Below are 13,566 nucleotides of genomic sequence, written 5' to 3' on the forward strand. Positions count from 1 at the left end.
CGTGCGAGGATAAGCGCATGCATGGATATGCATTGGAGCACACGTACATGAGTGTGCTGGTCTGTGTGGCTGCATCTGTGGAGGAAGGTATGTGCATGAGCACACGTGTGCACCAGCATGGCTGCGTGATTGCATGTGCACACGAGCAGCAGGAACACGCCTTAGTCTGGCCACCGCCCGGGTAAATGGCACAGACCCACCCGAGGTTCTTGTTGGGTCCTTTATCAGCAACGCCAGGAAAGCAGAAGCTCCAGTGACTCTGACCCACGCACCATGGGGGGAAGTGGCCAGATCTGGAGCTGGGAAGGAATTTCCAGGTATGCCAGTCCCCTGGCCTGGGCCCCACCATGGCATTTTCTGCCCCTCCTTCCCCACCAGAGAGCTGGCAGCTCGGGCAGCCCTGGCCTGGCTCCTCACGCGAGGGTGGTTGTCTGCGGAGGAGCCTGGAAGCCCTTTTCTCAGTCACTAGAGGAGCCAGACCTGCTCCGGGCAGTGGAGGGCAGCGCAGGGTGTCTCTGGGTGGGACTCTCCTCCCGGGGACAGGGGCTGTTTTGCTGAGGGCTGCAGAGCTTTGAGGATGGGGGTGGGGGAGGTTTCTCCTCTTTCCCCTGGACTGGGGGGAGGGAGAAAAACCAGTTGTCCCAATAGCCCAGGAGAATTCCCACCAGCCATATGGTCGAGCCACGTTGCAGCCCTAAGCCAACACTAACCGCTTTTTTTTTAACTCTAACCTTCACTCCATTTGCTAATGTTTTGTGACATAAAACCTCGAGATTAATTTTTTTCCTCTGTCTTAATTGAAGGAACCATTTAGTACAGATTTAACTATTATTACCAAATCATCAGGATTGATGCACTGCGCACACACACTCCAATCATGTTTGGACTAGCTCGGAGGATTTATGCAAATGGGCCTGCCGGGAGAGGCAATTTGTAGCAGAGAAGGACAATTATACAGGGCCCGTGAGTGCGAGAATGACTGCGCCGGGCGGCTAATGGATAATAATAAAGCGCCGGCAGCAATGAACAGCACTGCAGCGTGACCAATGACTTTATACAGCACAGATAAAGAGGCTTTTATGCAATGCTGCCTTCCCCTTCGGGGGGGGGAGGGGGCTCCCCGAACAGAGCAGGCAAGTCGGAACCGCTCGACGATGGGCTGGGGAGGGAGCACGCTGTACCGAGAGGCAGGAGGAAGCCAGCGTTGCAGCCAGCCGGCCCTTTCTCCAGCCCCATGTGGAGCCTGGCGTGCTCTGCCGCTTGCACACGGGGACTGCGTCTCCTGCCCCCGACATGCCGCCGGTTCTGGGGCAGGGGAGCCGTGAGGCGGGCTGTGCCACGCAGAAGCAGGAAGCAGAGCAAGGACACCAGGACATGCTCCTGTAATCGGCTTGCCAAGTGCAGGGGGCTGCAGGTTTCCAGTCCCAGCTGAGGCCCAGTGCCCCGGCGTGCCACCCGCCGGGCCCTGAAGGGCTCTCTGCCCTGTGGGCTTGAGCCGGGGCCTGCTAGGACAGCCAAGCAGGGGCGCCCGGAGTGCCGGGGATGGGGAATGAGCCCCCACCCTCCCATGCCGCAAGGCAATGTATGCAGCACACCCCTGGAGCCGGAGCACGGGCCTTCCTGGGGCCAAGCGACCTCCCAGCTGCTGGCCTAGCGCCCCAATGCACCACACGCAGCGTCACTCACTTGACTTTCCTGCTGTCAGCCCTGCTGAGCGCGTTGTTCTGCCGCAGGGTGCTGAGCATGCTGGAGTGCTTCCGTTTCCTCGGCCGCCCCGGGCCGCGCCGCGCCGGACTCCGCGAGCTCTCGTCGTGCCTGCAGGCACCAGCCCCAACAAAACCAGAGTGACGCCAGGAGACCCCCTGGGAACTCGCCCCCCACCTGCCCTCTGCCCTGGGCTCCTGCGTCTTCTCCACTGACTGGCTCAGTGCGTGAACTAGGCTGAGATCGGCCTCAGACTCAGCACACCAGTGACTTTTCACCTGCCTTGTTTTTCTCCCTGGGGCTCTGACCCCTCCTGGGACACTGGGCAGAGACCTCGGGGGGCTCCCTCCTCTTTCCTTTGTGGCAGTTCTCCCCCACCTACCCCCCACTCCATCCCTCCGTCCCCTGCCCCTTTCACAGACTGGCTGCCTGCCCCATGCCCTGTGTGTGTGTGTGTGGGGGGGCTCCGAAAGGCCAATGGGCAGGGGTGCGTCGAGGGGGACGTACTCATGGTCATGCCGTCGCTGCAGTTTCACCAGCTCCCGCTGCTTCTCCTTGTAGCGGCGCTGCAGCTCTGCCAGCCGCAGCCGCATCTCCACCTCCTGCGTGTCCAGCTGCTCAATGGCGGCCTTCAGGGGGCAGACCTGGGGGGGCAGGCCCAGGGTCAGCGTGAGGGAGCAGAGCCAAGGGCCTGCACGCTGGGCTGCCGAGCACTGTGTCCTCAGCTGCTCCCTTCATTGGCGTCACCAGCCTGGCCCCCCTTCTCTGCCTGAACTGGCCTTTGGAGCCCAGCAAAGGGCAGCGGCAGCCTGGGCGCAGGCCCCTTCCGGCTGGGACGGCCCCTCTCTCCAGGATCCCAGGTGCAATGGGGGATCCATCTGTCGGGAACGGGCCACCCCACCCAGCCACCAGGTCCCCACGGCTCCAGTTCCCATTGTCCCAACAGGGCGAGGCATCCGGGCCCCTTGGGGAGCTGCCCGATGGATGACCCTGGCGAGACGGGAGTGGCCTGGAGTCCCCATGTGCCAGGGAATGCGCTTAGCTCTGGGGTGTGGCAGGAGCCAGGCAGGGCCCTGGGCAACCCACACACTAAAGTTGGGGTGGGCTCAGGGCTCCCGAGGCCAAAGGGGGAGAGAGCATGGGGCTCCCAGGAGTGGCGAGAGATGCCGCCATGGGGCCCTGGGGCTCAGGGTTGGAATCCAGGCCGGCGGGTGGCTGGGGGAGCGCGCAGGCAGGGCGGCGAGGCTGGCACTCACAGGTTTGGTTTTGGGGGTCCAGGTGTATTTCCGTCGCAGGCCCCGTGCGCGGGGAGCCAGGGGGGGCACCATGGGGCTGAGGCAGGGTGGGCTGCTCTCTTCGCTGGCTGCCTCCAGCAGGGCAGCGATGGTCGCCAGGTTCCGCAGGTTAACGGCCACCAAGTCTTCATCCTCCGCTGTGGGGAGCAGAGAGGTCAGGGGAGGCAGAGCTGCCCCCAGCCCCCCCATCTCAGAGGCACTCAGCTCATTAGCTAACGACCCCCCAGCCTTGTCTCACAGCACCAAGCGGGGAAGAGCACAGACGGGGGGCCAGCCCCCGAGGGCCTTTTGTAGCCCCGAATGCCAGCGCCCGCTGGCAGGCCCAGCCACTTGGTACAGATGGGTGCTGGGCCGGGGCAGCAGGCTCCAGAACCCCTGCCGTGGGCATCGGCTTCCTCCCCTCCCACAGCTGCCCCCTGCCTAGCTCCCTGCCCCAGCCACGCCCGGCACTTGGCGCCTGTTTATTTCTGGCATGTCGAGCAGCAACCCGGCCCAGGGGCATTTACAGGGACACCAAACACCTTGTCCTGAGGGTCCTGGCAGCCACCGGAGTGGGGGTGGGGCTCTTCCAGGCAGGGGTCAGGGCTGGCTATGGGAGGGAGAGGGGGAGGCAGAATGAGGGGGAGAGCAGCCAGCCCAGGCCTCATCCAGGACAGGCTCCGGGGGCAGGATCCCATGGGGGTGGCTGGGGGGGCTTGGGGGCTCCGGCTCTTCCGTGGCACTGAAGGACCCGCTGCCGAAATGCCGCCCAAGCCCCGGAGCGAGTGAAGGACCCGCCGCCGAAATGCCGCCCAAGCCCCGGAGCGAGTGAAGGACCCACTGCTGAAATGCCGCCGAAGCCCCGGAGCGAGTGAAGGACCCACCGCTGAAATGCCGCCCAAGCCCCGGAGCGAGTGAAGGACCCACCGCTGAAATGCCACCCAAGCCCCAGAACGAGTGAAGGACCCACCGCTGAAATGCCGCCCAAGCCCCAGAACGAGTGAAAGACCCACCACTGAAATGCCACCCAAGCCCCAGAACGAGTGAAGGACCCACCACTGAAATGCCGCCGAAGCCCCGGAGCGAGTGAAGGACCCACCGCTGAAATGCCACCCAAGCCCCAGAACGAGTGAAGGACCCACCACTGAAATGCCGCCGAAGCCCCGGAGCGAGTGAAGGACCCACCGCTGAAATGCCGCCCAAGTCCAGGAGCAAGTGAAGGACCCGCTGCAGAAATGCCGCCCAAGCCCCGGAGCGAGTGAAGGACCCACCGCTGAAATGCCGCCCAAGCCCCGGAGCGAGTGAAGGCCCCACCGCTGAAATGCCGCCGAAGCCCCGGAGCGAGTGAAGGAGCGAGTGAAGGACCCACCGCTGAAATGCCACCCAAGCCCCAGAACGAGTGAAGGACCCACCACTGAAATGCCGCCGAAGCCCCGGAGCGAGTGAAGGACCCACCGCTGAAATGCCACCCAAGACCTGGAGCGAGTGAAGGACCCGCTGCCGAAATGCCGCCCAAGCCCCGGAGCGAGTGAAGGACCCACCGCTGAAATGCCGCCCAAGCCCCGGAGCGAGTGAAGGACCCACCGCCGAAATGCCGCCCAAGCCCCGGAGCGAGTGAAGGACCCACCGCTGAAATGCCGCCCAAGCCCCGGAGCGAGTGAAGGACCCACCGCTGAAATGCCGCCCAAGCCCCGGAGCGAGTGAAGGACCCGCCGCCGAAATGCCGCCGAAGCCCCGGACCGCCGCCGGGTGAGTACAAATTAAAAAGTTAGGCTCTTCTTTAGGGTGCGGGGCCCGATGGGGGAATCGGCCTAAAGCCGGCCCTGCCCGGGTCCCCGTGCTGGTCCGTCATGGCTCACCGGAACAACAAGGCCCCGGGATGGTGTGATGCCGGAGGGAGGGGGCTCAGCACCAGGATCCGGCCCATGGACCGGGCTCAGCAGCCAGGCTCAGTGAGAACAGCTGCGCACATGCGTGTGCTTGGCATGTGCTGTGTACGAGAGAGGCGAGTGCACACACGGCTGGCAGCACGGGTGAAGCTGTGCGCTCAGTGCATGGCTGGACGAGCGACGCTGGCTTTGGCCATGCCTGTGTAAGGCGTGTACTGCCGAGGGCCCGTGCACACGTGTGCAGGGGTTTGCTGGCCTGGCACGCTGGGCACGCGGCGGCGTGGGCTTGTCGGGGGAGGGCGCGTGTGCATGGCGTGGCAGTGGCGGCGGGCAGGAATGCCTGCGTGTGGTTTCCGTTTCGTTGCGGGTTCTGGGACGCTCAGATGGTTACTTTGCTTGGCCGAAGGCCTGCGGGGGCAGGAGAACCGTCAGGGTGCAGCAGGGGGTTGTTGGGCGAGGAGGGCCCGTGGCGTGTGAGCGGGACGACGGGGCCAGGCTGGCTGGGGGGCCATGTCAGGGTGTGGAGCCCCCAGTGACCTCAGCCGCTGGCGGCACCCAAAGCCCTGGGGTGGGGATCTGGTGACCCAGGCCTGGCCCACCTGCGCTCTCCGGGAATCCTGTGTGGAGCAGGGCCGGGCCAGACCCGGCTGGGGGGAGGGGGCAGGGGAAGTGGGGGCGATGCCGGGTGGCTGCTTTTCCAGGGTGCAGCAATAAATCAGCTGGGGGATTTTCTGCCTCTAGAATTTAAGGAAATAAACAACTCGATCCCGGAGACAAAGTCCCGGCAAGTTTCTGCACCCTGAGCGCTGCGCCCCGCGGCCAAGCCCCCGTGTGCTGGGCCAGGCCCCGGGCAGGAGTGTGCCCATTTCCTGCCCTCCGATGCCCCTTCCCTGCCCTCCGACGCCCCATTTCCGGCCCTCAGCCCCCCATTCCCTGCCCTCCGATGCCCCATTCCCACTCCAGTGCCCCATTCCCTGCCCTCCGACGCCCCTTCCCTGCCCTCCGACGCCCCATTCCCTGCCCTCCGACGCCCCATGTCCTGCCCTCCGACGCCCCGTTCCCTGCCCTCCGACGCCCATTCCCTGCCCTCCGACGCCCCATTCCCTGCCCTCCGATGCCCCATTTCCTGCCCTCCAACGCCCCTTCCCTGCCCTCCGATGCCCCATTTCCTGCCCTCCAACGCCCATTCCCTGCCCTCCGACGCCCCATTCCCTGCCCTCCGACGCCCATTCCCTGCCCTCCGACGCCCCATTCCCTGCCCTCCGCTCCCCATTCCCTCTCCAGTGCCCATTCCCTGACCCGGCTCTTGCTGCAGTGGGGTTTTGGGTTTCCTTGTTCCTGCCAGGACACCCTGGTCCCCCCAAAGAGCCCCAGCCCCCCCAGTCTGCTCCCTGGTGCTTGGAGATGGGAAGGGCTTTGGGGGGCCACCTGCTCCCTTTCCAGGGGCTTTTTTTCATGTAAATGGGGCTGTGCCCGGGGGGTTCCTCCCTCAGCTCAGAGCCGGGTGCCCCTCCTCAGCTCCTCCTCCCAGAGCCTGGCTCAGGAACCCCCCGGCCTCGCAGGAATCTCCGGTGTCGAGGGAGGAGGCAGGCTGGGCCCGAAGACTGGCACCCCACCACCTTCCCAACGCCTGCTCCCAGGAGACGTCCCCGGTGCGCCGCGCCTGTGCCCACTGCGAGCGGGGCGGGGTGAACTCCCCTTTCTGGTGGCTGGTGAGCGACCTGAGCGTTTGCCCGTCTCCAAACAGCCTGCAGCTCACCCGGGCCAGGCAGGCCCCACTCTGCAGGGGGGTTTCCTATGCACAGAGCCCCCTGGCATCTGGCAGGGCAACCACCCGCCTGCTCCGCTGCGGGCCCGAGGGGCATTCCCGGGACCCAGCCGCGTCCTGCCTGGGTGGGACATGGAGCCTCTCGGCCTGTCTGCACTGGGCCAGGGCACCCTGGTGGCCACCCTGATACCCCATGCAGCCGCCCCACCCGATGCCAACCCCACACTGCGGGGGGCGGGGCTCAGAGAGCAGAGGGGCTGCAATGGGGGGGCTCCCAGCCCAGCAAGGGGTCCGGTGTGAGGCCCAGGGGGAGGGTGGCAGCTCCTTACCTCCCACCGTCGCGTCGCACCTCTGCCGCTGGAGCTCCAGGTCGGCCAGTTCGCTGAGCAGGGTGATCCCTGAGCTGCACGGGCAGGGCGAGGGGACAGCCGCTGGGGGGGCCGCGCTGGGCGGGCTCAGGGCAGGGAGGTCTCCCAGGTCAATGCCTGCGATGATCAGTGCGTCCAGCCCACTCAGAGGGCCCTGGAGGCCGCTGCCCGCCCGCAGGAGGCTCAGGGAGTCACCTTCCTGCTCCTCTGCGCAGCCGACCTCCCGCCCTGCCGCCTGCTCCTCCCCGGCTGCGCCCTCCGAGGCCTTCAGGGGGGAGCCTGCCGGTGCCCCTGTGAGCTGCGCTGCCCCCGGCCGCTCCTCCAGGCCCCCGCTCTCCTCCGGAGCTCCCTGAGCCGAGGCCAAGCCGGGCCCCCCCAGCATTGGGCCATAGGGCGTCTCTCCCAGCTCCTCAGCCAGGTCCCGGCCCGTCGCGGCCCCCACCAGCTCCCCCGAGGCCTGCCCCAGGGGGAGGAGGAGGTGGTGGTGGTGGTGGAGATGCTGGCCCATGGCAGCCTGGGCCGTGGGCTCGGCCGTGGCACTCTGAGCCGCCCGCCCGGCCTCCTCCAGCACGGCCGCGGCGCTGGCACGGCACGGCTCCTCCGTGGGAGGGAACGTCCGGGACTGCTCGGGCTCGGCCGCCGGGGAGACGCTTTGCATAGTGTCGGGGTCGGCCGGCTCGGCGGCGTGCACGGCCAGCGGCGAGGAGTAGCCCATGCTGACGGCGGGGTAGCTGTATCCAGGCGGCAGGTCTGCGGGGCAAGGCAGCGCAGTCAGTGAGGGCAGGGGAGGGGACCATGCGCCCCACGGCACCAGGGGCCAGCCCCAACCCTACCCCCTGACGCTCTCCAGGAGGGGGCTCTGACCTCTGCTACCCTACTCAGTGTCTGGGGGTCTCCCTCCCTTGTTCTCCCCGGCCTCTCCCAGGAGCCTCGTGGGCCTGCCAGCTGGTCAGAGGCGCCTGGTGTCTGCCCGCCTGGGGATCCCCAGCCCCGAGCCAGCAGGGGCCCAGGGGACGTGTCTAACTGGCCCACGCGTTTGCCAGGTCTGTGCCTCCCCGGCTGGGACAAGGGGGGTGCGTGGGATGACTCCCAGGCGGGCCAGGCCACCCCCTGCTCAGCCTGCCCCCCCCATCCTCCGGCTCGGCAGGCAGGCCTTAGCTGGTGCTGGGGAAGGGGAGCTGGCTCGGCACAGGCACCGTGCCCCATTAACCCTGCTGGCGGGCATCCCCGTGGCAACCCTGGGACCAGATGCTACGTCCAACACATGGTTCCAATGTAAACGCTGGCGGCGATGCCAGCGGAGTTAAATGCCCTTGACTGAGGGCTGGCAGGGCCAGCGGGCAGCTCGGCTGGCACAGGGAGGAGCTCAGGCAGTGGGACGCGCATACGGCCCCACAAGCGCCTGGTGGATTCCTGGAGCCAGATCCCCAGCGGATGCCTATTGGCTCCAGCCCCTGTGCCTGCCCTGGCACTGGGTCACCCCATGGCAGGCCGCACGGGACAGGGAGGCTCTGGCCTCGCTGACGCCCCACGTGCCCCCTTCGGCTTCTCTCCCACAAACAGGGCTGACTGCCAACCCTCCCCCCCAATCCCAGCATGGAGAGCCAGGGCCACCCAGGCGCCTCAACCTGCCCCCGGTGGCCCTGAGCTCCCCTCAGCCCACTGGCCTCGTCACCACGGTGCCCAGCTGCTGTCCTGGCAAGGCTGGATCCTTCTGCCCAGGGCTGGGGCAGGCCCTCAGCATGGCCTCCCGCCGCCCCACAGCCAGAGACCCCAGCTCCCCACCCCACAGGACCGCCCTGAGACACACGAATGGGGGGCTGGCCCCACGGTCTGTCTCAGGGCTCAGGCCCCGGCACTCCTATGGCTCCCATCCAGCCCAGCCCCGGCGCGATCCCCACCTGGCTCCAGCGACTTGGGGTAGCCCCGGGGCGGCTGCCCCTCCACCCGCTTGTCTTCGGCTTCGTTGCCCTTGGAGCTGGGCGAGGGGCTGGGGCTGGCGGGCGGGGAGCGCGGGGCAATGGCCGAGCTGGGCGCCGGGCAGACGGGTAAAGTGCAGGGGGTGGCAGGATGCGCCGAGGGGCATTTGGATGGGTGCCGCAGGGCGGGCGAGTGGCAGCAGGGTGAGAGCTTGGCAGGGCAGGGGGCCGGCGAGGAGAGGCCCTTGGTGGGGGGCGTTAAGGCAACTGGTTTGTGGGACGGCTTGAGGGGCTTCTCGGGGCCTGGCTCCTCCAGCTCGGCAGGCTGCTCCTCCGCCTTCCGCTGTGGGGCAAGGACACAGACAGGTCAGCCCCACGGCCCAGCCCTGGACAGGTCACCCAGGGCCCAGCCCCACGCCCCAGACAGATCAGCCCCAGGGCCCAGCCCCAGACAGATCAGCCCCAGGGCCCTGCCCCACACCCCAGACAGGTCAGCTTCAGGGCCCTGCCCCACACCCCAGACAGGTCAGCCCCACGGCCCTGCCCCATACCCCAGACAGGTCAGCCCCACGGCCCTGCCCCATACCCCAGACAGGTCAGCCCCACGGCCCAGCCCCACACCCCGGAGAGGTCAGCCCCCAGGGCCCTGCCCCACACCCCAGACAGGTCAGCCCCATGGCCCAACCCCAGAGAGGTCAGCCCCCAGGGCCCTGCCCCACACCCCAGAGAGGTCAGCCCCAGGGCCCAGCCCCACACCCCAGACAAACTGGCCTCATGCCCTAGCCCGACACCCACCGTGGAGAGACCGGATGGCCCCAGCCCGGCTTGCCCAGTGCCGGCGCCCCAGGTGTGAGGCTGCCAGGGGCTAGGAGAGGCCGTGTACCGGCACCACCCTCCTCTGAACCCCCCCTTGCCCCCGGCCCCCTGCCCCTGACCTGGATCTGCGACTGCCTCTGCAGCTCCAGCGCCTGGGCCGCCCGCTGCTGCTGCTGCAGGGCGTAGAGCTCCTGCTGCCGGAGGAACTGCGAGCGCGAGTAGACGGGGAGCTGGCCCGTGTGCTGCAGGTGGGAGCTGGGACCCCGGCCCGGGTACATGGGCGGCCACAGCGAGGCCTGGTCCATAACATCAGCTGCCGAAGAGAGAGCAGGGGGTCAGCTCAGCAGCCGCAGCCCCTCGCCCGGGGCCATGCCCCCCTCCCTGACAAGCCTTTGCCGAGGGAATCCAGGCGAGAGGGACAAAGCCAGCCAGGGGGCCAGGCGCTGGGCCCACCCTCCGCAGGGGGCAGCGTCTCCCCTGGCAGCTGCCCTTACCCAGCGTGTGCGGGGCGCCGTGGGCTGACGGCTCCGTGGGCAGGATGACGAGCTGCGCTGGGGGGTCCTGGGGAAGGGGGAACACGGACTGCATGGTGCTGGGCATGGACGCTGGGAAGCCGGGCGGCAGGTTCTGATGCAAGGCCGGGTGGCTGATGCCTGCGGAGGGAACAAACACACAAGGGTCACGGGGGCTGGCGTCGCCGGAGGCACCTTCCCAGCACTGGCTCCGTGGCCAGACCCAGGGACTTGTCAGTGACAGAGCCGGGCTGGGCAGCGAGCCCACGGGCCACGCGCCAGGCTTCGTGCAGCAGCTGGGACGCCCAGACCACGGCTGCTGGGAGCAGAGTTAAGAGCAGCAGCCGGAGGAGTCTGGAGGCGTCTAACCCCAGCGAGCCCTGGCGCCGATCCACAGTGCCTGAGTACGGGAGGCCAGGGCGGGTGCAGTAGGGGACTGAGGGGCTCCACCAGAGGTGCGTGGCTGGCAGCATGCCCAGCCCCTGTGATGCCCGGGCCCAGACGGGCCCAATCCTGTTCATAGATTCACCCAAAGAGCTGGAGCGAAGCCCGGGGCCGGCCGCCGCAGCAGCTGGAGCTGTGATTTCCTGGGGCCCCGTCTCCCCAGCAGCAGCCAGCCGGCCACACCCTGCACTGACCGTAAGAGTGCCCCCCCATCCAGATGGAGGGGCTGCGCGTCCGGGGCAGCCAGTGCGCGTGGGCTGGGTGTGCGTGGGCTGCGGGGTCCCCTCCCAACTGGCCGGCCTGGAGGGAGGAGCCGCCTGCGATCATGAGGTGGGGGGTGAGGTCACCCGGGCAGCCACTGGATGGGTGGATCCTGGCAAAGTCCACGAGGTCCTTGTTCTCCCTGCAAAGCGAAGGGGAGACGCAGATCAGGGTGAGCCGTCTCTACTGACCGTGCCCATTGCTCCCCACCTCTGCCCACCGCTGGAAACAGCGACAAGGTGCCTGGTGACAACGCGGGCACCTGGCTGCCCCCAGGCCTGGTTCCAGGCACACACCACAGCGGCCACTTCTCCAGCCGGCTCTGGGCTCCCTCCGCCTCGTCAGCCAGGCCGGGCCCAGCTGGGCCCTGAGCCAGGGGCATGCGCTGGGCTCCATGCACATCCCAGGGAGGGGCCACCCCACCCCCACTCTACAGGTGGGATATGGGGGGACCGACAGATGCCTGCCCAGGGCCACACCCATGGCAGAGCTGGGACAGAACCCAGGTGTCCTGGTGCCCTGCGCTGCCCGGCCCTGGAGCTGCAGGATCTGGGAGTGACAGGGTTTGCGTCCAGCTCCAAGATTGCTGCCTCCTCCCCTTGTTCCTCGGAGCTGCGACCGGGCCCAATCCTGGGGGGCTGGGCACCCTTGGGCCCCAGCAAGAGCTGCCAGCGCTCTGCACCATTCAGAATTGGGCCTGAGGTTTGTCGAATGACGCTAGACTTTGGTGCAGCCTGGCCCCCCTCCGGCACCCACCCAGCCCATTATTGGCCCCGCTCCAGCCAGGACCCGGAGGCCTCGGGGGCCCGTTTAAGACCCAGGGCAGAGAAATACCGGGGACGTGGGATCCGGGCAGCCCCGGAGGGGGTGGGGGAGGCCAGCCAGCCTGACTCTCCTGCCGGCGTGTGCCAGAGCGCGCTGGCTCCTTACTGGAGAAGAAGCTCTCGGCCCGTGATCCCCAGCCGCTCCTCGCACAGGCGGCTCCGCTCCTCCTCCGCCTCCAGGTCGATGACGTGCATGGGTCGTGCTGAGCCGGCTACAGGACGCCCCGCGGGAGGGAGACGAGAGAGAGAGACGTGAGGGACGGGATCCCGAATCTCCCCACTCATGGGGGCGGGCCGGGCACCCGCCTGTCGCCCTGGGCTCCCAGGTTCATCCCGTGGGTCTCAGCCTGCCCCAGCCTGTGCCCATCTCACCCCCCAGCTGGGGCTGATGTGCGCTCTCCACAGGACACTGCACAGGGCTGGGAAACTGAGGGTGGGGCTGAAGGATGGGACTGAGGGGCACCGGCAGCGCTGTGGGGGGCAGCGCTGGGCTAGCAGGGCTGTGGGTCAGGACCGAGGGGCACTGGCAGGGCTGTGGGGGGCAGCGCTGGGCTAGCAGGGCTGTGGGTCGGGACCGAGGGGCACTGGCAGGGCTGTGGGTCGGGACCGAGGGGCACTGGCAGGGCTGTGGGTCGGGATGGCGGGGCACTGGCCGGGCTGTGGGTCGGGACCGAGGGGCACTGGCAGGGCTGTGGGGGGCAGGGCTGGGATGGGGGTGCTGCGGGTTGGGACAGAGGGGCACCGGCAGAGTTGGGGGGCAGGCAGGGCTGTGGGGGCAGCGCTAGCAGGGCTGTGGGTGGGGTCCGCGGGGGTCTGGCAGGGCTGTGGGTCGGGACCGAGGGGCACTGGCAGGGCTGTGGGGGGCAGGGCTGGGCTGGGGTGCTGCGGGTTGGGACAGAGGGGCACCGGCAGAGTTGGGGGGCAGGCAGGGCTGTGGGGGCCAGCGCTGGGCTAGCAGGGCTGTGGGTCGGGACCGAGGGGCACTGGCAGGGCTGTGGGTCGGGACCGAGGGGCACTGGCAGGGCTGTGGGGGCAGGGCTGGGATGGGGTGCTGCGGGTTGGGACAGAGGGGCACCGGCAGAGTTGGGGGGCAGGCAGGGCTGTCGGGGGCAGCGCTGGGCTAGCAGGGCTGTGGGTCGGGACCGAGGGGCACCGGCAGGGCTGTGGGTCGGGACCGAGGGGCACTGGCAGGGCTGTGGGGGGCAGGGCTGGGATGGGGGTGCTGCGGGTTGGGACAGAGGGGCACCGGCAGAGTTGGGGGGCAGGCAGGGCTGTGGGTCGGGGTTGAGGGGCACTGGCAGGGCTGTGGGGGGCAGGGCTGGGCTGGCAGGGCTGTGGGTCGGGACCGAGGGGCACCGGCAGGGCTGTGGGTCGGGACCGAGGGGCACTGGCAGGGCTGTGGGGGGCAGCGCTGGGATGGGGGTGCTGCGGGTTGGGACAGAGGGGCACCGGCAGAGTTGGGGGGCAGGCAGGGCTGTGGGTGGCATCGCTGGGCTAGCGGGGCTGTGGGTGGGGACCGAGTGGGACCGGCAGGGCTGTGGGTCGGGACCGAGGGCACCGGCAGGGCTGTGGGTCGGGACCGAGGGGCACCGGCAGGGCTGTGGGTCGGGACCGAGGGGCACTGGAGGGGCTGGGGGGGGCAGGGGTGGGCTGGCAGGGCTGGGGGTCGGGACCGAGGGGCACCGGCAGGGCTGTGGGTCGGGACCGAGGGGCACTGGCTGGGCTGTGGGTCGGGTCGGCGGGGCTCTGGCTGGGCTGGGGGGGGCCGCGCTGGGATGGGGGTGCTG

The 13,566-nt window shown here is 68.5% G+C and overlaps 1 protein-coding gene across 5 annotated transcripts in view; it reads right to left on the reverse strand.

The window, feature by feature from the left end:
- Positions 1–13,566, reverse strand: part of BAHCC1 (BAH domain and coiled-coil containing 1) — a 90,034-nt gene that overhangs the window by 16,421 nt on the left and 60,047 nt on the right. For all 5 annotated transcript variants that reach the window (XM_039501259.1, XM_039501260.1, XM_039501261.1 and 2 more), the window contains 9 exons: positions 11,886–11,991; positions 10,889–11,097; positions 10,233–10,391; positions 9,858–10,051; positions 8,905–9,265; positions 6,965–7,753; positions 2,961–3,136; positions 2,212–2,348; positions 1,687–1,815 (listed from right to left, as the gene is read on the reverse strand). In XM_039501259.1, coding sequence (XP_039357193.1) covers positions 1,687–1,815; positions 2,212–2,348; positions 2,961–3,136; positions 6,965–7,753; positions 8,905–9,265; positions 9,858–10,051; positions 10,233–10,391; positions 10,889–11,097; positions 11,886–11,991 — 2,260 coding nt within the window. The remainder of the gene's footprint in view (positions 1–1,686; positions 1,816–2,211; positions 2,349–2,960; positions 3,137–6,964; positions 7,754–8,904; positions 9,266–9,857; positions 10,052–10,232; positions 10,392–10,888; positions 11,098–11,885; positions 11,992–13,566) is intronic.

The sequence above is a fragment of the Mauremys reevesii genome, linkage group 15, assembly GCF_016161935.1.
Source record: "Mauremys reevesii isolate NIE-2019 linkage group 15, ASM1616193v1, whole genome shotgun sequence".
Lineage (NCBI taxonomy): Eukaryota > Metazoa > Chordata > Testudines > Geoemydidae > Mauremys > Mauremys reevesii.